The sequence below is a fragment of the Lepidochelys kempii genome, chromosome 10 (genome assembly GCF_965140285.1).
Source record: "Lepidochelys kempii isolate rLepKem1 chromosome 10, rLepKem1.hap1, whole genome shotgun sequence".
Lineage (NCBI taxonomy): Eukaryota > Metazoa > Chordata > Testudines > Cheloniidae > Lepidochelys > Lepidochelys kempii.
In genome coordinates, this window is record NC_136389.1 from 2,771,341 (window position 1) to 2,796,834 (window position 25,494).

Consider the following 25,494-nt stretch of genomic DNA (forward strand, 5'->3'; position numbering starts at 1 on the left):
TTGTTCCTGGACATCCTGGCTGAGATATACAAAACCTTTCAGGTTTACAGGCAGAGCTTTTTCCAATAGCTTTTTTCATTTAATTGAAACTGGGTTGTTTTTGTATGTTAGAAACTTTTTCCTGGAAAAGTAACAAGACTTAGATGCTCATTAACTTGAAGATACCGATCCCTCTAATGTGTCTGGACAAGGGCTGTCTTTTCAGCTTACTGAGGCGTCTTAAAATTGCAGTCGGCTTTTTTGTGGGGGAGCAGGGAGCAATGGGAGAAAAATGCAATGTCCCTTGTATCTTTTTAGCTCAGAAAAATATGTGTGTTGAACCACCACTTTGTTGTCTACACAAAGTACACAAGACAAAAAAGAAAGAATTTACAAAGGAGACCAGACTTGTATGCACAGTTAAATCTCCTTCCATGCAGCTTCATATTTGCCAGAAGTGAGAAAAGCCATTACAGCTATATCCTGCAGATGTTTTAATCATGGTCTCTTCTTGTCGATTTACAGCATTCAGGTTTTGACTGATGTGACAGAAAATAAAGCAGACGGCTAGATTTATCACTGCTCCGATCTCTAATCACTCGCCAGTGTTACTCCCTGGAGCACTGTGGGGATAATGATGTTTAGCATAACACCAGAAAACATCTTCCTCTCTTCATTAATGCCAGACTTGGAGAAATAGCCTCCTCCTCCCCCCACTAACAACCAGCAAGTTGGCAGAAACTCCTGCTCAGATTAATATGATGGCTTCTAAATTAACACACAGACTTTACTGACCTGCTACTTTTCACTGAAATTGACTGCCAAGTGACCTGGAAAACAATCACTTCCCCCTGACCCACTTAAAACCTGGAGCACTTCAACTTTTCCCCTCCAAAGAGCCGGTATTCCCATTGGTAACACACACTGTGAGTCCTGCTGCAAAGGGAGAGGGAGCTGCGCAATGCTGTAGCAGCAATATTAATCGCAAGTTGTGTCGTTTTCCACTAACAGGGGCAAGTGCTACTTTCTGAGTTACAGACAGCTTGACATTTTTAAAAATAACAAAAATAAAAAGTTTTTAAAAATAAAGCAAGCACCCTACACAATAATCTAATGCTCAAAGAGCTTGGACTACAGCTGAGTTCTGGCTGACTGAGGAATGGGGTCAAACCTGAATAATAAACATCCACATCAAGACTCTAATGTGCTGTGATCACTTAGGGTGCAAACAAAGTTAGCCATGCACTTAAGTCTTTGTAGGGCTGGTTCCCAGCTCAGGACACTGCTCCATACAGGGTCTCATTGCAAAAGCCATTTGATAAGGAAAAATTAGGCCTTGATCCTGCAAAATACATGTACGAGCACTTAAATTGGCAGGATTCTGGCCTTACTTTCTACCTTAAAATTAGTTCGAAATATCATTATGAAGGTTCCCAGATCCTGGCCCTGATATTGTTTTAAGTCTATACAGATTCATGAACTGCCCCTGCTGCCACTCAGTGTGGTAGAGGGGTCTCTGGATAAATGGTCCCAAGTCTGGTGCCTGTTTTCAGCTTCCACATTTCACCCCCTCCACTCCCACTTAACTGGAAGGCAAGCAGCCCAAACGCCAAAGACATGTCCAAGTGCTGCCTGGAGACTGCTGCATCCCCACACCCTCAGCTGCAAGGTCACGCCCTTCGACGTCCATGTACCACCACCAAGGGCTAGTCTACATGAGAAGTGCTACATCCGCGCAGCTAGGCCAGTGCAGCAGGGCCGCTGTAATGGGTCTGGTGCAGACACTTTGCCGACGGGAGAGAGTTCTCCTGTCCGCACAATAAACCCCTCTTCGTGAGAGGCCGTGGGAGCACTGTCCATGCTAGTGCTCAGGTCAGCGTAGCGCACGACCCTCAGGCGGGTGGCTTATTCACACCTCTGAGCGATGCCAGTTACACCGAAGTACGTGGTAGCGTAGCCCTGGCCTAAGACAGCAATGAAAATAAAGAGTTTGGTCCTGCTTCTGAACGTGTTGGAACTGCTTAGAGGAGAGGAGACCCATTAATAAACCGATTAAGCACAGGATGATGTTTTACCTTTATTTCTCTTGCCACAGGGTCCTATCAGTATCAGAGAGGAGAGCTCTGCAGAAACAGCCGAGCCAGGACAGCCGCAGAGCTCTGGAAACTAGACTTGGACTGTTTGCCCAAAAGGCACAGATAGGGCTGACGGAAAGGGAGTGAAGGCAGAGAATGGGGTGGGGGGTGCACGGCTGGGCTCAAACCAACCCATGCTGACCCCATACTACCTCCCGCCAGGATTGCTGGTGTGACAGCAGCAGGACGACGAATTGGGACAAAAAGGCAACAGGTGTTTAGAACTCTTTGAGACAGGCATGAAATAATAGAGAGGCCCCTGTGCAGAAGAGGCTGGCCGGTAAACAGCCTGTGGTACCCACACCGCATCAGAATGGGGGACCTACTCCAGGAACTGGCACTGCTTTGCCTCTGTAGGGCTGTGCGCTACACTCCCCTTTGATATGGGGCCTCTGTGCCCCCCACGCGGCACTGAGCAGACGGGAGCAGCACACAGCAGGTGTTCTCCCAATCAACGGGAGAAGCCGCAGCACAAGGAGTCTGCCTCTTCCCAGGGCGGCGCGAGGGCCCCTCTTCGGAACGTCCACACACAGTAAATCACCAGGGAAGAAGGGATAAAGCCAGGGAAGGGAAGGGGAAAGCAGCTGCTTTCTGAGGCACGCTCTCCCTCCCGCACAGAGCGGGGAAGGGCGCTCAACCCCATGAGCAGTGTGAGGGGTGGGTTGGAAGAGACACGTTAAGGTGGCACAATCTCTCTGCTGCAGCTGTTCAAAATGGCTGGCAACTGGACACTGAATACACAGCACTGCCTAATGCCCTCCGAGGGAAAGGTGAGCCACTAGAACCTGGATGCTTTCATGTCCAGAATGAACCCCGGAGCCCACTGAAGGCAAAGGCAGAACACTCACGGGCAGCGTTTCACCCCGGAGGCAGACACGTTAGCACCACAGTTTGCTTCGCAGAGCGGCCACAGGATGCAAATCCCCCGTGGGCTGCGATATCACAGCCCGAGGAGGGAGCAAGCAGGATGGCCCCTTTTACAGCTACTTATCGATTTTAAAGGCCAGAAAGGACCATGAGATCATCTAGTCTGACTTCTGGTATAAAAGAGACCAAGCAATTTCACCCAGTTACTCCTGTATTGAGCTCAGTAACCATGGCCTGTGCGCACAAGTTGCTCACAAATGACTATTATTAGCCATTTGTATGAGCGGTCCCACTATGTGGGACAGCCGCTGTAGGGAGAGCACCCTGAATTAGGCATGCAGTTGCATGTGCAACTCTGCACCTAGCTGCATAAAAACCAAGCCATACATTCTTTGCCCCATGCGAAAAGCCAAGGCTGCCCCTTACCCCTTTACAGATTGCCACAGCCTCCTTGGACATGGATTTGGGATAGGCTACGTTGTGCTCCATAATGGACTGGAAAAGTTCATCTTCATCTTCCCCTTCAAAGGGCGCCTAGGGAGGAAGAGAAAGAAGACAGATTAAGTGGCATATCATTGTTCTTGGAATAATGTTTGTGTCTATGATCTTCAGGTAGGAAGTCAGCTGCCTTTCATTTCTCTGGGCTCTTCATGACTGATCTCTTCCAGATTTGCAGCCTCTCCCAATGACTGTGATCCACGACTCTTGATCCCCAGCACCGCACAAAGCACACAGCACTTCCCCCATCCCAATGTTTGATGGGACAAAACAAATTGCTCTTTGACAGCTGCTCACAATGGAATTTAACAAAATCCCATGGGAATCAATTAAAATTCAATTACCTGGCCAGCTAACATTTCATAGAGCAGAACTCCAAATGCCCACCAATCCACCGACTTTCCATAGGGCTGATAAGCAATTATCTAAAAACAACAAAAACAGCAGGATTATAACACTTCAATTATTAGCCTGTTGGCACAATGGAAAATAATTCCAAGCCTTGGTCCAGGTCAAAAGGACAGGGATATTTATTTGTGGTCGAATTTTCAGAAGTGATGAGTACTTGCAGCCGCTGTTGAAATCTACAGTACTGGCAGGTATTCAACACCTTTGAAAGTCGGCATTGCACAGCGCTCATTAACATGGCAGAGGTATGACATCAGGACAAACACAACATTCCCTCTGGTTTTTCAACTAGCATGTATTTGATTTAAAAAAAAATACAGAACACATGGTGTCTAAAATACAGCCTGCTATGAGCTTCAGCTCCAAGAAGCCAGGTAAATTGCGATATTGCCTGAAAAGTCAACGCGTGACAAGAGAGAACAATAATATGATCCATCAGAGTGATCAGGTTTGCTCACAACTGTAGGTTCATCACTACAGATACAATATTGTTTCAGAAACATTAGGCCAACTTCTACTCTCATTCACACTGGTGTAAAACTGGATTAATTCCACTGATTTCTCTGCAGTTCCTCTGGTGTAACAGTACAGAATTTGGCCCTTTAGGTATATTCAGTAGAGGTATACCTTTCAAAAGGGCTTATGAAATTTTAGTAATTAAAATTCTCAACATTTGAAGCTATTAGATTGCATTTTTATTTCATAAAATAGCTCAAACTTCCAGAAAACAAAAAAGAAAAAGAAAAAAGCTCCCACAACTGTGCAGCATCACATTTGCTTACAAATCTGACCATTTTGGAGTTAAAATGGATATAATCGTTCAATTTTCAATTGAAAGGCATTACATTTTTGAAATGTCAAGGGCCAAAATTTCATTGGAATAAGGGTCAATTTCTTGCCTCAAAACATGACATTTCACATTTTTTTTGCATGGCTCTTTTTGTGAAAACTTGTGGCTGTGAAATCACAGTCTATACAACCTTGCAGCGAAATCAGCAAGATCATTTACCAGCTTTGCACACAGCTTGGTTTAATTTCTTCTATGTCATGAACAGCCATCAGTCAGGGCAGAGTACAGCTGAACCCAACTGGAGTAATGTCTGGCACAGAGAAACTCTCCTTCTAGCGAAATAAATTGAAAGCTCAGAAATTGTTCTGGTGCATTGCAAGGTTTAAGTTAAAATTCTAATTCCAGAGAAACTCCACTTAGATAGCAAAGTTGTTGAGTGGAGAAAAACTGACCAGACCATGAGAAAGTCCCACTTTACCTAAATAAGCCTTCTCCACTTCACATTCTTCAAAACTAGAGGCAGTAATATTGCACCATAGTTTATGCTTTATGCATGCAGACGTTGCTGGTACGTATTCCTGCATTAGGAGCGGACCAGAGACTGTTCCCAGAAATGCATGTTCCTGCACAGTACTCAGACCATCAGCAATCTGCATGATCACTAGCAGACTTTAGACTTTGTTTCAAGATTGTGAACTACTTAAGCCATTTCGCAGTACCTTGAATAAGGGCCCAGGCTATCACAGTCAATGGGATTGCTCATGTACTTAAATCTAAGCACATGCTCTAAGGGCTTTGCTGGATCAGGGTCAGAATACTCATTGGCTTGTGTGATTGAGCCCCAAATGAACAAAGTACCTCGCCCACATGAAAGGACAATTTAGACACACCAGCATAGATTGTGTCTCTATCACAGAAAAATCGAATGTACAATCCCGCTGCACAACCGGGACGTTCCAGCCAAACAGTGGTGATACTAGCATGTGTTTTGATTTCCTAGCTATTTAAGGAAAGAAACTACTCCAGAAATCAGCCCTCCTGAGAGTGACGGAGAGAAGGAGGAGCACCGTTTGTTCTACCAAGCTACTGAGTCAGCCGGCCCAGCTCCGTCTGAATGACGGTGCATATGGGGGAGTCTGGGAGAGTCCATGTTTCTGTCATTTTATTTTCCCATTTTCAAATGAGGAAGTCACTCTAGTCTAGGGTACAAATGATCAAAAGGGAAGCAGGAAGGAAACCCGAGCGCACGCGCACACACACAGAGTTATAACCAGGCTGGAAACCTGAATTAAAGGAACCTGGCTTCTGCAAAGAGTGAATCTGTGTTCTGAAGGGCTCTTTCAAGCCCCAGTTTATTTGCTTAGCTGCTGCTGCTGGGCCTTGTTTCATACAGAGTTTGACAGGCCTTAGGCTGTGCCATCTGTCACTTAACGCAGAACAATTACACAATTTATTCATCCTAATTACAGAATTCTATTCTGAATAGATTCATATATTCAAATATGAATGCAAATCACATGCTAATCACAGTAAAATATACACACAGTGATTCAGTTCAACTCCAAGAGGTTTTTCTTTCTGTTCCCACCTACCCACCCCCCATGTTTGACTGAGGCCCCAATCCTGCAATCTGATCCACACAAACGACATCTGAGCCCACATGGAGCCCCATTTCTCTCCTACGTAAAGAGAAAACCCTGGCACATTCCACCTCCCCCTCCCTCGGAGAACAACATCCCCAAAGAACAAAAGGCAACTGGCTATTTTTCAGATTATTCTGTCAATCTTCCATAATGCAAACAGCCACTTGCATTTGATTACAGCCATGAAATGGAACAGGTTATAACAAGAGCTTCTCTCTTCCGATAGTTTGGAAAGGACCTGGCTACATACAAGAGGCTCATGGGGCAGGGTTTAGATAAACAATACATGACCAAGCCTATCTGCCTAATAGATCAGAACAGCTCCAAAGTTACCCCTCTGGTGTACGACAAAGAGTCTAATTATGGCCTCTTACCATGCTCCATTTCTGCCCCATCAGGAAAATAAGGTGTTTTCAGTCTTTAAATCACAGGCCTCATCAAATGACCTATTAACAGCCTACTTTAAACCTACAAAAGCAATGACATTCAGTTAAGTCTAAAGGTCAGAGCTGATATCCTGTCCTTAACTTCACAGGGGCCCTGATTCAGCAAAGTCCTTGCACATGTGCCTGATTATAAATGCATGAGCCGTGTGCTTAAAATCAGACACATAGCTTTTTGAACTGGGGACTGTTCTTATCCTTGCAGTGTTGATGAACTACGGAGATCTGACACTGAGTTTCAGCTTGGAATTTCCTTGACTTCAAGTTCACTGAGTGTTCCTTTCACTTGGTTTTTGGTGATTTGCCAGTGCCCTGGGAAATTCAGGGGTGAACTACTCACATCAAAGCCCTCTAAGCGTAAAAAATATTAAACAACTAAACAAAAAACCTTGTAGTAAACCAATGTCTGTAAATAAAACACCAGAAAAAACAACCATTAAATAGCACTCGCTCCTGCACAGGAAACTGTACCAGTGATGGTCATTCATACTCACTTCAGTCCCTTAGGTACCAGAGTGACTTGTACCTTATAACAGAGTCCCAGCAAATGGGTCAAGCAAATCACAGGATGTTTCTAACTTGAGGCCATGATAGCATTTAGACATTTTCAACTTCTTAATGGAAGGCAGCAGAGCCTCGTGAAGCAGGAACTGCACGGGAATGTAGGAGATCTGGGTTCGAATCTTGGCTCTGCTACTGAACAGCTGTGTAATGTTGGCCAAGTGTGTGTGCATAGTTTCCCCATTTATGAATTGGGGATAAATTTACTTACTTCCTTGAGATCTACAGTAAAGAGCACTATCAAATAATAATATTATTCCTGAATCCATTAGCAATTTGCATCCTAATTTCCCATTCTCTGCTTTTCTATTGAAAAAACAAATTAAACCAAGGAAAATAAGTGCTTGAGTGATAATGCTCAGTTGACTACCAAAGAAAATGGTCATTTGTCCTGCTTTGAAGGAGTATTAATCATCCACAGCAACAGAGCTATTAGTCTTAATACACAGCGGCTACATAATACACATTTGGGCTAGTCGTGTAATGAAGGTCTCCCTGGCAGAGACGAAACAGAAAGCAGTTTAGAATACGGGGACATAATCTGACATACATCTGAAGGCGATTTATTTCCTTAAACTGTTTCAATTGGTAAATACTAATGTTTCATTGCTGAGCATTCAGGCAGAATGTAAGAAGATTTCTTTTTTTTTTCTTTTTTTTTTTTTTAAAGGGGACAGGTATTTACGAGCAAGCGCAACACTGGTTACCTTAAATAAACGGCTAACCTGCCCCCAGGCGGTAATTTAAGCAAAATTTGTCACACACCATGCCATCAGTTGGTAAAGTAATAAGCTGAAACAAGCATTAAGATATTGAACAGTTTGAGGACATTGCTACGAATTTATTTCAGAACACACCTGCAGCCTCTCACTGCGAGTCACAGGATGGGGATGCCTCAGGATTATTTTAATAAGGGAATATTAGTCACTGGTAGTTCTGTTCGTCATAGTTTTCCCTATGAGATGCAATGAGGTAACTAATCTGCCAGGAAAGGCCAGTGTACAAGCGATACACTGCCCACCCACTTCCATTCCAACTACAGACTTCCAGTACAAGGACAGGGAGATAGGCCTCCGTCAAGGCTGGGATGGGAGACGGGCTGACTACAGCCAGCAGACCTACTGGCGAGTAGTTTTCCCTTGTCGGCCGTCCCTCTTTTCCCATCCAATCCAGTGACACCATTTACAAACAACAGATGTTGCAAGCAGTGAGCAGATGGAGGTGCTTTACCTTACAGCTGTCCTGGAAGCCCTAATAGACAACAAAGTATCATGAAATGAGGGCAGATCCAACAGGTCAGGCCAAATGAAGAGGAGAACCAGGTGGCCACCTTACAGATTTCAGAAACAGACGCTTCTGCCCTCTGAGGCCAGTCCGCTCCAAATGGGAGCTCCAGGGAGAAATCCCAAGAGATGGAGCCTTGTCCAATCATGAGAAAGCCACAATCTAAGAAGGCAAAGATCTTTGACTCAATTTCTGCACTCAAGGGGTCAGGGGGTAGAAATGACACCACCACCCAGGTAGGAAAACATAACATACAGGTTCCCCCCGGGCAAAGATTGGCAATGAGGACTCAGCATTTCTGCGAGTATCTGGACAGCAGCCAAATCGAGAGCCAGACCCAGCCGAACGAAAGGGAGCTGCACCCCGACAGGCGGTTGCAAAGTAGCATCAGAAGGTTAGCTAGACAGAGACAATGTCATAGGGTTCAAAGGACCGTGGGTGCAGAACCACAGATTTGGAGCTTAAGAATTTCCTCCCTCCCCCCCAAGGCTGCTCAGAACAGTCCCATAACAAGAAGGGAGGTATTGCTTTAAGAGAGCACTTATCCTGGGGCCTTCGATTATGGGAAGAGCCTGGGGAAGGCAGGAATCCCCCAGACCAAATGGAGGGGAGAATTCCTGCCCATTTAACACCTTGCGAACTGGGCCTTGTGAAGGCCAGAAGTCTCTTGCCTTCCATCCGCCTGCACCCTGAGCCAAAGCTGCAAAAGGGACAAAGTCCTTGTCGGCATCCCTGAATGAGGCAAGGCCTTGTGGCCCGACGTGGCTATTGAGCCATCCTGCAGATTCCTGGACCAGGTTCCTTGATGTACAGGAGGGAGCCATTAGGAAGGGGAACCTGCCTTCCTGGTCAGAGCGTATTCAGTAGAAAGGTCACAGGCATTCTTGAACTGTCAACCTACATGCTGCAGCCCTGCTTCTGTAACAGACTGCTGGCTCTTAGCTGCAAATGAACAGGTAGGGCACATGTCCCCAGGGCTGGGATGATGGTGAGCGGGCTCTCCATGGAAGATTTGGACATAGGAACAGGGATCTCTTACACACACAGATGCAGAATTGCTAGGGAATCAGGACTGAGACAGGTCCCTACGAGGAGTGGTCCTGGGAGAGGAGTAAGGCCTGGAGACAGAGTAGCCTTGCCCCCAGGTCCCAGCAGGAGAGCATACGCGAGGAGGGGAAGATGGAGACGGAGAGGCCCCTGAATCAGAGGGACCCTGCTGCCCCACCCCAGTGAGAGGGAATCTGGGTGTGAGGAGATGAGCTCCGGGGGTGCTGGAGAAGGGGTGCAGAGAGATCCAGACCACATTCATAGGCAGGTCAGTGCCCATATTCCCAGCAACAAAGGGTGATTCCACTAGACACCACATTCCACTGGGATGGGTGACGGGTGATGATGGGGAACAAACCTGGGCTGCCAGGGAGGGGCAGAGACTGCACTCCAGGTCCTGATCCCCAAGCCAGAAACCCAGGGAGGCCAGCAGAGCATAGCCTACTAAGGGGGCTATGGTGTCTGCTGGGTCTCTGTGCCGAGGGGCCACGCCAGCGCCAGGAGAGGAGCTCTCAAGCTGGCTGGACAACAGGCACAGAGACCCAGTCGTGCTGCAGGGAAATGGAGCTAGCAACAGCCCTGTGTGTCTAGAGGAAGGGGATTGACCCGCGCTGAGCCCTTGAGAAGGTGGTTTGAGGGGACAAGAGAGAATCTTCCTGATGGTTCTCTCCTGTCTGGCCGGAACCCCTTAAAGTTGTGAGCAGGACCACAGGGTCTTTGCACTAAAGCATTTCTGTGTGCTGCCTTCCCTCACCCTCCTTCCACCAGCCAGCAGCTGGAAGAGGGCACTGAAAAGCTGGAATGAGAGCAGAGAATGGAGGCAACTCCTTGCTTGCAGGTCACAGAGAGTTGGGAAGGAAGTGGGTGGACTCTTGCTCAGACATTAGCTTTGACTGACAGGCCTTTGGCTTCCTTGTTGATGGGAGACAAACATAGTAGTAATGCCTAATTGCTGCTGCTGGGGTCAGTGGGAGTGGCAGCAGAGACCACGGAAATATTTAAATGAACAAATGTTCAGTATAGTCCTGGGTGACAGAGACCAGCAGCCGGAGCCTGGCAGGCCCCTGTGGGAGCCAAGCAAAACAGAGAATTTCTTTCCTGCAAGAAATTCTGACATCCCAACATTGGCATTGGTCCGCTCTGAGACAGGGAGTAGAAATTTTCCTTTTAATGGAAATTCTGAAAAAAAATTATGACTTGGAAGTGTGGAAATATTTTTGATCCAAACAAAACATTTAGACTTTCCCAAAATCAAAATGTTTTATTTCAGTTTTTTGAAATGACATAAAAATGCTTTGTTCTGACTCATTTCAACATGACACTGTATTTTCTTATGGTGACCCATTGCCTTATGGGAGTTGTCATTCGGGAGCACAATGCCTTCATTTTCACCTTTGGCCCAGGCTTCCTGCCTGAGGACATTTCCCACAATGTATCCAGAGTCATGGGACTGCCATGATGCACCACACAGCTTAGGCAGAATGAAATCTGCACATTGCCTTATGGTAGATGTAGTCTTACTGGGAGCCCTGCCTTTTGGAGAAAAGGCGGCCAGAACTACAGCTCCCATAAGGCAATGTGTCACAATAGGAAAGTGTAGTTTATGTTTTATCGAAGTCATTTGAAAGAAATCATTTTGGGTCTGTTAAAAAATATGAAATATTCCAAATCAGGTCAAACCAACCTTAAATGAAATATTTTATTTTGATTTTCCAAATGGGAAAAAATCAATTTTATTTTTTGGGAAAATTAATTTTTTTCCACCAAAAATTTCAACCTTGTAGAAACTGCCCATTCTGTTGCAAAATCATTCCACTGGAAAAATTCCCAGTTAGTTCCAGTGACCATTTTGCTTTGCATGCGTTCTCCAGCCGGCCCTAAAGGGATCGCCCTTATCTCTGGTTTGAAAAACTCAAGCCACCTCCAGACTCAGTCACACAAGCATCTCTGAAGGAAATGCTGTCAACTGACAATTATTGTCGGCGGGCTTATGACAAAAGCTATTCAATGCATCCATTGAATGACAAAAGCCACAGAAGCTATTGTGTTTTCTCTGCCTGTATCCATTCAAACCTTGGTCAAAAGAAACAAAAGGTGATTTATGAAATACACTTTTCCATAAGATATTTTTATCCTTAAAAACCCATCACCTAGGAGCCTCTGCTGCGCATCTCATTCTCTCACCTCGGGCGCAATGTAGTCGGGAGTACCGCAAAAGGTTTTGGTAGTTGCTCCATCCCAGATGTTCTCCTTACACATGCCGAAGTCTGCAATCTTTATGTGCCCTTCGTTATCTAGCATCACGTTGTCAAGCTTTAGGTCTCTACAGCAGGACAGTAAAATAACTGTTATACAAAAGGGTAAAATTGAAAGGATGTAGTAAAGAAAGCCAACAGACCTCCTGCATCCAAGCTCATCCATGCACAGGGCTCTCCCCCACACATACACTCTTTGTAGGAAGACGGCCTGGGGATAATGATTCAGAATGAAATCTAGGCATACCGGCGCCCAATTTTTAAAATGTTTTATTCCACATAAATGCCAGGCTGGCCAACACACTGGAAAATATTCTGTACAGAACAACCTTGCACTAGCAGGGAGATTGACTTAATAGATCATTTTTCATCTTTAATTTCTATGCACCTCAAAGTGTATTTGGAGTTCACATGTAACCAAAAGGTAGATGGTCAGAAAAGGTTCTAGCATTATCTAAACTTCTCTTCCTAATGTAACACAACAGGCCTCTGTGCCTGACCCGCAGAAGGTGTGAGTCTGCTACATCTCTCAGCTCAAGGCTCTTTAGCTCAAGCTGTAGAGACTCATGCCTTCAGCTCTGGAGATCCCTAGGTCAGTTCTCCAGTGTTGGCTAAGATGTGGCCAGTGGGTTACACTAAAAAAAAGTTGGAAGGTAGTCTTTCAGTGAACGTTCAATATTAAGTTGCTCCTCATGTAACTACCAAGCGGCTTGATGTGGTCTGTGTTATTATTTTCTTGTTTATGTCCTGTACAATAAGCCAAAGGTCTCCTTTTGGGGTAATGGCGTATGTGCTGTATCTCTGTCCACAGGGTACAGAAAGGCCATCAGGCCGGAAACCTAGTGGTATATTTGTCATGGTGCAAACTATGAACTCTGAGTCAACTGTCATCTGCTATCAAGGTTTATGAAGTTGTGCCAAAGGCTGCAAATCTCTTTAACGGGGTAATGGAACAGGATGCAAAATCATACACCGTAGAGCTGAAGTTGAGGGCACATCATGAAGTTAACATCAACCAGCTTGGTAGACAAGGTCAGATTCTCATCTCATGTAAACAGGCATAGCTCCATTGACTTCATAGAGCTATGGAGAATTAGGCTAGATAAAGATCTAGCCCAGAGCCTCCAACCAGGAGAATGACTGTAGTTCAAAAAGAAAGCGGATAATCACCTGAGTTTCTGTAAAGGTGTTTTTGTTTAAGTTCATGGTTCGGTTGCCCCTTTTCACAATACCTCTGTCATATGCTCTGGATCAGCTATTCTAATGCAAGTTACCCATATTTGCTTCTAACACAAGCTACAGTAGGGTCTACTGGAAACGAAGGCTGGAAAATAACCACTAGTTAGGGTGGAAATAAACCCTTTGCCACTCCTTGATTTCCCTCCAGCTAATATTTTAGTAGCAGCATCTAAACTCCTCTCCCTCTTTGGCTTCTCACCCAGCAGCCAACTGGCCTCCAGCATAAACATGCATACATTTCAGCTACTAACTTGAGTCACAGTGGCAGAGCCTCTGGTACATGTACAAAGGTTCATCCCTCCGCTGACTGAGTGAATGCACCAGAATTATGGGGAAGAGTCAATACGAGAGCTCTGGACTACAAATTCCCCAGTTAACTGAAAACATGTATCATGACTCAAGTTGGAAGGGAACAAAGATGTCATGAGCTGGTTTCCCTGGTGTAAACACAAAAAACGTTTGGGGAGCACAGAGGGATGGGGAGACCAGGAGTGAGACTGTTAATCCTGCAGCAACATGGAAAGGGACACCAATGGAAGAGTATAAAGGTTTGGGATGGACAACTCAACAGTCAGTATTGCAACACACTTCATAGAGAAATTATATGTAGCTATTTGGAGCCAAGATAATTTCATATGCAAAATTATACTTTAAGCACTTCCTCAGTTCAACAAACTAATCTTGGTCAATTAAGTGAAAGTGCAATAGCAGGAATAGCACAATTTACAGTTGCTCACTTTTTGTAGGACTTCACTAACCATGGAAACAGTACTTAGAATTCGGACTGGGCAAGGACAGATAAACAAAAGGCTGCATTCAATTTTATAGGGGAAAGAAAGTACCAGTGAACTTACAATGTCTCTCTGCAACAGCCAATGGCAAAAAAAACGTCCCTCATGTCAGGCTGTCCCGACTGCTTTCGTCTTTGGAGCAGAGCATTCAGTACCTCATGACTACACTGGTACAGTCAGCATTCTCCTTCATGGGCAGTTGATGTCATCTGACATTCATTAAGGATGTTCTGCTTTACTGTGGGCCTTGTGGAGACTCCACCATGTAAAAGAGCGATGGCTAGTTTCAGTGCCTCGCCAGAAGCCTCGGAGTGCTCTCCCAGGCCTGCCAGTGATCGAGCTAACCTAGAATGTTGTAACTGACATGGCAAGCACTGGAATGGTAAGTGCCAGGTTTATACTGCAAGTCTCAGGACAAACCCTCACAAGCACTCACTTTAAGTCTCAAAGATGAGAAAACAATGCTCCCTAGCAAAATACACATCTCACAACTGATCCACTCCACCAGCCATGATTTAGGTTGTCCAAACAGAAATGTACAACAGGGAGGCAGGAAAAGAATCAAAACCACTTTTAGGAGCTCTCTTCCCTACAAAACTGGGATAAAAGACAAATCATGCTCTCATAAAGCACTGACATTAGCAGGCCTCCAGTTCTATTTACTGCATGTACACTCAACAGACAGCTGCCAAACCGTGCTCCATGACACCGCAATGGGCTGCAGCCCCAGTGGACTGCTGTGCTGACTACTATGTCACTTAGCTGACACAAAAATGATTCCTTGAACCCTAAGCACAGAGTCCAGTCATTGTAATAAACAGGCTCATATTTTTGCACAAGTTCTTTAGAAGGGGAGACAGGGAGATTATGTTTACCTACCGATAAATGATGCCTTTGCTTTGTAGGAAGAATAGGCCAATAGCAATTTCTGCTGCATAGAATCTGAAATTAAAGATTTAACAGGAAGACTGATAATTAAAGCAGATAAATTAAAATGAAAAGCTTTCAAATCTAATTACACAAAATGAAACACACTGGGCCTACATCCCCAAAAGATAAAGTCAAGTGCACTGGAAAAACACTGGACAAGTATCACGCAAGAGTGACATAGCTTCCCCTCTGCCATAGACTGGGTAATAACCACGATCAGGTCGCTGTGGGCTAGTGTGGGGCTGTCATTTTTGATGACATACATCTCCATTTTTTAAAAAAAGGAGTCAAGATCTATGACTGTTCGTTACGATGGGGTGATTGAACACGACACACAAAATTACAGGTCGTCATGGGGAGGCCAAGGAGATAAAGAAACCAGTGGTAACGTGTGTGAAAGAATATTCTGTGCTCAGAGGGCCGCACCTGAGCTACACAGCATCCCTTGGCAAGGACGCTGCTCTAAATCCAGCCTGTATCTGGAGAGGCCGTTTAAAAAAAAAACAACAACAAAAAAATGCATTTGGTGGGTTTGTGATACATTTTGTTATCCTCAGCCCAGATTATAGTCAGCAAGTGCCAAAACCACTGATCAGCACCTGGCTGGCAGTTGCAGTAAAGCAGCCAAAGACTGATTGTTCCTCTTTGATGGCTAGGAATGGCCCCTCCAGGGCAGGATTGAGGCATGTTTCCATGGCGGCGCGAGGGGAAGCTCCCATTCCTGCAGCCTGCGCTCTACTAAATCTATAACTTCTAGGGAGCCTCCAGGGCTCCTGGTCTGGCACCTTTTACCAGCCTGAAATCATGTTAAAACCACTTTCCAACACGCATCCCATAGCACAAGGCTGTGGCTCTCTCTCTCTCAAGACGGTCCATGGCAAAAGCCCAGCCCAAAAGGAACGGCTTGTTCCACTCGACAGAACAGCTTCGCTGCTTAAACACTTCACAGCACAGTTGCTCAGCCAATGGATTAAAACTGGGGGAGTCCACCTGTGGCCCCCAAGCTCGGGGAAGGGCTGCACAGACAGCATCTTCACCTCCATATAAAGGAGTCCCTTGTGTTCAGAGGACCTCAGCTGGCTAGCCAGAGAGAAGCACTATGCAGGGGTCTCTGGATGGAGACGTGGCTCAAGGGAAGGACAGGTTGCCGAAACGTGGGGACATGGAGGACTCTCCTTAGAAGGCCTATGAAATCTCCTTGTAGGTGACGATCTAGAGCCAAGGTTTTACACACAATGGAGAACTAAGCACTGCTGAGTCCATATTTAAACACATATGTAAGATGGTCTGCTTTCCAAAAGTGCGTCTCCCACTGGAGTCAACAGGAACTGCTGCATGCTCAGCACATTTGAGACTCAGGCCACTGACTGATGTGTCTAAGTGTGGGCTTAGGGGTGTAACCATGGGAGCCCGTTTTTGAGAATCTTGACCCATGAGCACATCAGACATCACACTGAGCACAGCCTATTCTCCACGGGAAGGCACACTATTTGCTCTGAGGGTGTCATTCACTCTGCTCCTCCTTACGGGATCATGACTAGAAACCACAGACTTGAAAACCCCCATTGGTGGGATCAGGAGCCCCGGGCAGAGGCAGCAGGGTGTTTAGGAGAGTGCTAATTGCAGAAGGAATTCCTGTTCACCCACGAATTTCCTGGTGCCCAGCAGTGCTAGCAAAGGAAAGGCAGAGACAAGAGCACAAGGTAACGCTGTGCCAGTGACACGTTATGCCGTAGCTTAAAATCAAACCCCAGGGGAGCCTCTTTGTAGACATGAGATTCATCAGTGTAGATTTACCTGCCGAGGGGTTCCAGTCTGGCCAATAGATGGGCTGGCCTGGGACACACACGTGTGAAATCTACTTGCTCTGTAAGAAGTTCTGCAGCTCTCTGACACGCTCAGGCGAACAGCAGGCCCAGGCCCAGCAGCCCTTCGGACTGCCAGCAAGCAAACCTTGGGGAGATGGTCACCTACCCTGTTTGCAGCCTCTCAAAACTGTTCAGTAGAGAGAAATTTGTAAGCACTCCCTAGTGCTTTTCAGGCCCAGGAGGCAAAAAAACCCCTGCTCTCTGCAATTACTTCTGACCATCGGGCTGGATTGTGAGCATTTCATCTTTGCATTCCTGCTGTCCCTCTGCTCGTCCCCCCATTCTGCAGGTCTCCTTCCTCAAAAACATGAACACTGAACCACGTATCCTAAATCCACAGATACACGCCACAGACCCATGAAATACTCCCCTCATCCCGCAACGGATGAATGTTAATGCTGGCTATTGAACTTACACAGCATGGGGCTCTTTAAACCTGCCGACCTGTTGAATCTGGTACATTAAGTCCCCGCCATTCACGTACTCCATCACAAAATATAAGCGATCCTAAAAAAAAAAAAAAGAACACGAAAATTAAGAACAGCAGCAGAATTACGAGAGCAGGGAACGGAGTGAGGCTGAAGATTAGGGGTAGATATATATTCACAGCCACCTAGCTCCCAGCAGAAGTGCCACTTGTGCCTTCAACAATCTACCCCTAGCTCTATAGTGATATTTAGCATATCGTTGCCATTACCGGGGCCCACCTTCCAACACTATGCAGACAAAGCTTGGGTCTGCACGATGCACATAAGGTCACCAGACCGATACCAGCAAAAATTCCTTCCTCAGTGTGTGAGTGTGTGTGTGTGTGGGGGGGGGGATAAAAAATTGAGGTTTTGCAATTTGGTTTTGTCTGCACGGGAACAAAGATGAGCCCTTTCAAAATATTTTGCAAGACACGGAAGTGAGCGACCTGCCCCAGAATAGCCAGTGGGCAGGGAGGGTGGGTGGGGCACACCGGTGTATTTCATGGAGGAGCACACTGGGCTGCATTCAAGACTTGGGGTATTTTTTATCCTGGCTGAGGAACAGGGCTTGTGACATCATCCAGGTGCAGGCACAGGGGGCTGGAGGTGGGGGAAAGGTCCCCTGGCCAGGTGGATACACCTCACACGCTGCCGGAAAGAACCTGAACCTGTACTTCAACAAGAGAGGCGGTAACGGGTCCCGCCTTCGGGTCCCCAGCGAGTACCTCCTCCAGTGTGTGCAGGCCGCATGCACACTGGCCTTTCACCCCCACCCCCCCCAGAAGATGAGCAAAGGGAAGTTCAACACAATCCCAGGCAGGAGCCTCCTCCACAGCAGGGCAGCAGAGGGCTCCAAGGATAAAACAAGCGTCAGGGACTTGGGGCAATATATACAATTAAAAGGAAAATTATAGGCCGCAGAGATAATTTGGGGATATAAAGGAGCAGCCAGATACAGTGGTCATTCAGCAAGCAAAACTTGAGAGGAGGCTTTTGATTCCTGGACTACAATAATGTGAAATATTTCACCCATTGTTTCCCTTCCGGCTCTCTGCATTTCTCCTTGAAATAAACCTTGCCCTGCTTCCAGGACTACAAGAGCAAGGAAAGCAGGAGATAGGCAAAAGTGAGCATTACCGCCATTAAAAACAATAGATGAGCACTTGGTAAACCAGCTCCTCCAGTCAGAGAAAAGCATGCAGTAAGCGTGTCCTCTGCTTTCGAAAAACACATGGACTCTGGCCACCTCAAGGATAATTAAACACGATAACCAAGGGCCCAGCAGGTGACATAAAACATGACATTACAGGCATCTAAAATAGGTTTAGACCCATCTGATGGCTGGAAGATTTGCACATGCCCCTCCATACATGTGCACACGGACATGTGCAGTGGAGGGAACTTGCATTCTGAAAGGACAGTCACACTGGTATAATAACTGGAATCTCAAACAACATTGCACTTGTTCAGTACAGTTACCTAAAAGTATCAATCATCATCAACAGGGAAGAACATTAAAAAGGTGGCTACTCGATACAGCCAAGCCTGTACCAAAAAACTTTCCTTGAGCTTCCTTCACTTTGGAGGAAAACAATGTTTGTGCTTTAAAAAAAAAAAGTGTATAGATAGATATAGATAGAAATATTGCTTCTTTCTTTTATATAGATATAGAGAAAGAGAAGCCAGATGGCTGACCTGACTGCAGGCTGGAACAGAAAGCTGTATCTCCAGCTAGGAAAAGCAACTCTGAGCCTCAGTTTGGAAGAAAAGAGCCAGGATTGTGCCGGGAGAGTGGAATAACTGAACTCGCTGAGAATTCGCACATTCCACAGATGTTCGATTATCGCCTGCCAAGACTTACCTAGGATTCTGATAAAACACACATGCCCCCTCTCACACCCAACGGCTGAGTCAGGAACAATGGGATTCTTTGGGTTTATTCAGGTCCTTTTATTCTACTGATTTTATTTACCATTTCTCCTGCCTTGCTTCACACTCCAACTTGGAGGCAAAGGCAGGACAACACCCATTATTATCGCTTACTCTTATGGAAGTGCTCATCTCCGTCCTGGCCCACATAGGAACAAGAGGTGCCTTTACGCTTGATGGGCAGTTAGCAGCAGTCCTTGAGGCCTGGCTTGTGCTGGCTGTGCCTCTGGGATTATAAAGATGCCAGAGTCACACTCACCTTTTTCCAGATTCGCTGGAGCGCACGGGCTTTTAGCTGATGGTGCAAAATTTCCCCGTGATGCCTGAACCCTAATTCTTGCATTCTATGAGAGGGGGATTTGAGATTTTTTCTTCTTTAATAGTCAGTTGAACTAACAGCGCAGGCTGGGAACTGTGCTTTGGACTGTGCTCCCAGAAATCAGAGGGCTTGCGATTGCATTTGATAATACACTCTGCTACACGTTTTGATTACATTACGAACATGATTACTATTTAGCTACTGTAGGTCTCCCAGAAATAATCCTGCACTGACTCACTTCAGATGCACAAAGATGGTGTTTGAAAGAGCTTCCCCTGCCATATTTTGATTACTGCTCTGCAAAGCTGGGCCACACACTTTAAATACACGGTATGTGTTTAGTAAATCCAATTGCCGGGATAATATTAAAGTGTAATCCTCTCAGATGCCACTGGCATCCGTCTAAAGGACTATACCGATTACTGTTCCCTGCTCCTGCTGACAACTACTTGGGCATTTTCATTTACAAGTTGTTCAACAGCTGGCCAGAGACTGCTTTAAAAAAAGCTATTTATTATTTGCAGAAGTTAATAAAATGTCTATTTCAATCGGAAATTTCTGGATTTCCTATTAGCTTTCACCATCTGCTCAGCTTCTTAATTCCAAGCAGCAAATACTGACAAAAGTGGTATTTTGCTACCTGGACTGTAACTCAAACCCTAGACAAAGGGTCTTTCTGAAAGGCTTATGGCCCAGGTCTAATTCAATCAAGGGCCAGCTGATAAATTTGCCAGGTTCCCAGCCTGAGGTGCCGTGTTTGAATATGCACACCTGGAGGAAGTGTTTGGTGCATGCAGCCATCTTTGCATGGAAGTCTGGTATAGGACAAGGCTAGCAAGAGGGAAATGTATGCGAGCACCTTTCCATGCACGGTTCTTTGGGTGCGCAGAGTGAAATCAGAGGCAGGCTCAAAGGGGGCGGAAAATCTGGCCACATATTTAATTAACAGATTTATTTACAGGCATTTCTATAGTGCTTCAGAGCAGCTGCAATGTCTCAGTATCACCCGAGGTATGGAGAGAACTTGGGTGGGGGGATTCCCTTCTCCTTGGATTCAGATAATGAGGTATCTCAGGGGCAGGACTCTACCCTTCACCCCTGCCTGAAGTGACTGGAGCCTCTTCTGCTCCACAGCACCCCAAGCTGGTCTAGATTCCACAGTGCCTGGGGGGGAAGTCACCCACCCTAACTTTCGCATTGGATACAAACCCTTAAGTTACACAGGGCCTCTCTGAGGGCCATTTTGCACAGGGCTGATGGCAACGTAAGGACTGCCCACTTACCATTGTTTGAAAGCAGGAGTGAAGCTGTGTTAGGAATGGAGGCTTCCCAGCCAGAGCCAGCACTCGCTTCTCAACCATTGTGCACTCCACGTCATCGTCCTGAATAACGACGTCCTTCTTCAGGATCTTAACGGCATAGAGCTCATCAGTGCCTTTTCTTTCCGAGAGCATGACCTGTGTGGGAAATGGGAGAACTGTTTACACTGTGCGTGTGCCCGGGCTACATTTCTACTTTGTCATCCCAGATGCCAGAAGATCCACATAGGGGTGGTTTATTTTGCTATGGCTCCCATTACCACGGCACGAGAGCGTCTCGGAAATATTTACCCTCCCAACAACACGGTGAGGTAGTTTAATCCTTTTATCCTCATGTCACAGATGGGGAATTGGGGTACAGAGATACTAGAGGTCAGATTCTCAGTGGTATCTACCCACATCTTTAGGCACGTAATACCATTACAAATCTGGCCCTACATGAGTTACCCCAGGTCAGATGTGGAGTCTGTGGAAAAGCCAGGAATTGAACCCAGATTTCCGGTCCAGGGACTTAACCACAAGACCAGCCTTATTCTCTGAGTGCCCATCCATATTTGGGGTGCTCTGAATGGAAGCACCACTAGTGGATGAGTCTCACATTCAGAGAGCTTCAGGGAGTCCTCATCGAATACCACAGTGGTAAAAAGTTATGCAACTATCCTAATTTGCTTCCACTTTGTTTGACAGTGAATGGAAGGCGGCACTCTTTATACCCCCAGGGTAAATTGAAACACAATTATTCATCTGGCCCCTCACTCAGCAACTGCTTTACTTCATGCAGAATAAACTCGTTCACCTAATATTTTAAACCAGTTGTGTCAATCTGCAGATTTATTTATTACAATAAATGGGGGCTGCCGTCTCCTGCTCATGAGATTTTGTCTCATTAATCAAATCGACCCGAATGAGGACTCCTGAAAATCCTGCCGACACCCACAGATTATTAAGATACATGGTTTCAGTCTGGTGTGGGCTGCTGCCAAAACAAACACCGCTCACCAGTGGCCACGTTTTGCTTCCCATTTTCTCTCTCTCGTGTTAAATTCAGATCGCCAGTGGAATGGAATTACTTTACATTTAAAAGAGCCTAGTCACACTGAGAACATACGTTAGGATGTTTTGAAAATAAATTAGGAGAAATGAACAGCAATAGAGTGGAACAGAAATAATGTAAGACCAGAGCAGAGCTGGGAAAGGCTAAGCAGCATCCCATGGACTTTGGAAAGGCAAGAGAATAGAATCCCAGCAAAGATACCGCTGTTTGGGTGACAGGAGATGTGACCCTAAGAGCGCCACAATCCCCCCAGCAGAGCGTCCACGGTTCTGTCACAGCAACTTCTATCTGGCCTGACCAACTCACGACACCTAATACATTGCTGTCGTGGTATTTCTCTACAAAGAATGTTGCATAAGGTATCAAATGAAAACTCGTAACATACTGGTCATTATGACCATTGCATGATGGATGTCCAGATAACAATTAAGAAGCTGTATGTGTAGACTGCAAATATGTTTAAACCAAGCAAACCAGGCAGGGCTGATAAAGGTTTCCCAAATAAAGGAACCTTGACTTGCCGGTCTGCCCAGGTCTCTCACATGTAAATGGAGCAGGGTTTGCCAGAGACAGTGGGGATTATATTTGCATATTGAGTCAGCAGGAAGAGCAAATTAACAGAAGGATGAGAACAACAGCATGGCTTGTGTTGCTGAAGAATAGAGGGGAAGATGACCTTTTTTCCTGGGGTGCATTTCACAGGATAGATCTCAAAGATTTACTGGACTGTAAGAAGAGGGGGAACAAATCTCTGCGGGAGCAAAAAGAGCAGCACTGTTTACATCCACAAAAGCTGGATCCTGGCTGGCGGGTGCTTCTGACACAGAGGAGACTTTCGGTGAGCAATCCTTGGTCTAAGGCAGTTTTAGACATTACGTTTAGTCACTAGAAAGCATGTTATACTTTTGTTTTATTTAAACCATTTTCTGTTTTCATTAGCCTTGCTTAGTATCACTTGAATCGCTGTTCTTTATTAAAAAGCTCATTCTTGGCTTTACTAAATGTTCCTCTCAGTACAATATATTCAAGTGTGAATCCTCAGCCGAGCCAACAGGCAGGTGTGTTTGTTGTCTCTCTGGAGACAGTGGACTTGGTAATTTCTGTGAGTGTCCAGTGATGGGCTGGACACTGCAGGCCAAGGCTCTTTCAAGGGGCTCAGGCACTGACTTGCACCAAGTGTTCTCTGCACGGTGAACTAAGGGCTGGCAGAGTCCTGAGGAGCATAGTGGGCTGGTAACAGACCGAAGTGTCAGGGAGCTGATGCACAGTCTAGCAGCAAATCTCTTGCGTGCTGAGGCAGAGGAGTTACAAGGTAATTTACGGTTTTGGATGCCCCCAAGACAGTGTCACAGGAAGTAGATTAAATACAGTGACAATATCTATGTTTCACCGCAGGGTTAGGAAGGGTTTAATTAAATAGGGGTCACGGGGCCTAATTCTACTGTGGTACAGTGATGTAAACTGAGAATAATGCCAGAGGTGTGCAGTTTTATATTTAAATGAGTGTAACAGAGCAGAAGGTGTCTGAGTCTGTCTAAGATTAGTAGATAAAGCCCTGGTGATGAGCATAGGTCAAGTGTTTTTGCAAATATTTGCATATTAAAATGAGAATCCCAGCTGGTGAGGACATTCATTATTACTCAGTTTAACTAATGTAACTCCACCACCTGACAGTTCCACACAGCTGTTCCATATCAAAGCCCAGCTAACTCATCCCCACAGTTTGCCATGTGGCAGGTTAATGGGATTGCCCATTAGATGGGAAAAGCACGGCAGTAAGACAGAGGGACTTGCCTGAGCCAGGATTAGACTCTCAGTGTTCCCAACTCTCTGCTCTTTGCTCAGACCAGGAGACCACAGTTCTGTCCTCTTACCCGACAATGGTTGCAGACAACTGACCTGAGACAGTACTGGGCCACATCCTCAGCCGGCAGCACTTGGCATCCTCCACTGAAATCAAGAGGATTGCTCTTGTGCTTACAGCTAAGCACGTGCTTAAATACTTTACTAGACAGCAGGCCAGAGTGCTCAGCATCCAGGATGATCAAGCCCTCGGGGCCTGCACCGAAGCTCAGGAAAACCCTTGGGAAGATTTCCATTGACCTTAATGGGCGTTGGGACAGATTATTATTCATTATTATTATTAGTATGGCAGTAGCACTTTGAGTCCCCAGTCTTCAAGTTGAAGTTCAAATACCTCAGCAACCTGGTTGGTAGGGGTGTGCGTGCGTGTGTATTCACTGGGCCATGAGGACAAAAACATGAAGAAGGTTACTAGCATGTGTCCTTTCTTATTTGGGACAATGTCATAGATTCATAGATACTAAGGTCAGAAGGGACCATTATGATCATCTAGTCTGACCTCCTGCACAACGCAGGCCAGAGAATCTCACCCACCCACTCCTCACCTATGTCTGAGCTATTGAAGTCCTCAAATCGTGGTTTAAAGACTTCAAGGAGCAGAGAATCCTCCAGCAAGTGACCCATGGCCCCGTGCTACAGAGGAAGGCGAAAACCTCCAGGGCCTCTTCCAATCTTCTCTGGAGGAAAATTCCTTCCCGACCCCAAATATGGCAATCAGCTAAACCCCGAGCATATAGGCAAGATTCACCGGCCAGATACTACAAAAAATTCTTTCCTGCACCCTGATCCCTTGGAGAGGAAAGAAGGTCAATCCACCCTCTGGTATTTTTAAAACCATTGCTTGGAGAAGGTATGTCCTGAAGCCTCAGAGGGAAAGGTCCCTAGTTTCCCTTGACTATTTTTCACTAGCTCGTGAATGACATCAGGAGTCAAACTGGGGGTGGAGGAGAATGATGTTAACACTTCTCTGAACATGAGGTAAGTTCTACCCACCTATGAAGCTAGAATGAGATGTCACGGACAACTGACCATGGGGATCTTCAGAATATACTCACCATTCTTTCTTGTAAGCTTTAATCATCAGGGAGTTCCAAACACTGACATATAAGTCATCACCATTAGGGTTCAGAGCTGACACCCTAACATCTCGAGAACAGCGAGAGTTTGCACCTCCTAGAGGTGCTGTTTTAGGCTGCCTGCACATTCAGGCAGAAGCTGCCAGTCTGCACTTAAGATAGCCACTGCCTCCATGAGGGCTAGAGGGTCTTAATTTGTTTTTTAATGAAGCATAAGATGTAGGAACAAGACCTGTTTAGCACGTTGCCATGAAACAGCCCAATGAGGGACAGGGACAAGGAGCAAGAACCTTCTTGCATTTAGTCACAATTCTCCTGTCAATTCACTGCATGACTTGAACAAGTCCTTTACTCTCTCTGTAGTTAGGTTTCCTCCTCTACAGAACTGGGATAGTTGTACTAGCCCACTTTGCAGGAGCATTTCTAGAGATAAATTGATTATTTCCTGTAAAGTACTTTGAATATGAAAAGTGATATAGAAGCATACAGTTAAGATCGCTTTATTCTGTCTGCTTGCACCTGACCTGTACAAGCACTTACAATTTTGCATGAACTAAGGCATGTTTTAAATTGATCATTGACATTTATCCTTAACATTCTCATGTAGGCAGTTCAGGTTTATAAGTCACCCCGATTATGTTTTGACAGAGTTGATTTTAATTGATCAAAAAGGACGGGCTTTGGTTCCTGAAAGCCATCTGAAGAAGGGAGATGATCTGGAAGTGA

The 25,494-nt window shown here is 45.7% G+C and overlaps 1 protein-coding gene across 3 annotated transcripts in view; it reads right to left on the reverse strand.

Annotated features, from left to right (window-relative positions):
* The window catches only part of PRKCB (protein kinase C beta), a 249,935-nt gene that overhangs the window by 37,050 nt on the left and 187,391 nt on the right, over positions 1-25,494 (reverse strand). For all 3 annotated transcript variants that reach the window (XM_073361648.1, XM_073361647.1, XM_073361649.1), the window contains 6 exons: positions 20,740-20,913; positions 17,154-17,245; positions 14,820-14,882; positions 11,840-11,978; positions 3,824-3,904; positions 3,408-3,515 (listed from right to left, as the gene is read on the reverse strand). In XM_073361648.1, coding sequence (XP_073217749.1) covers positions 3,408-3,515; positions 3,824-3,904; positions 11,840-11,978; positions 14,820-14,882; positions 17,154-17,245; positions 20,740-20,913 — 657 coding nt within the window. The remainder of the gene's footprint in view (positions 1-3,407; positions 3,516-3,823; positions 3,905-11,839; positions 11,979-14,819; positions 14,883-17,153; positions 17,246-20,739; positions 20,914-25,494) is intronic.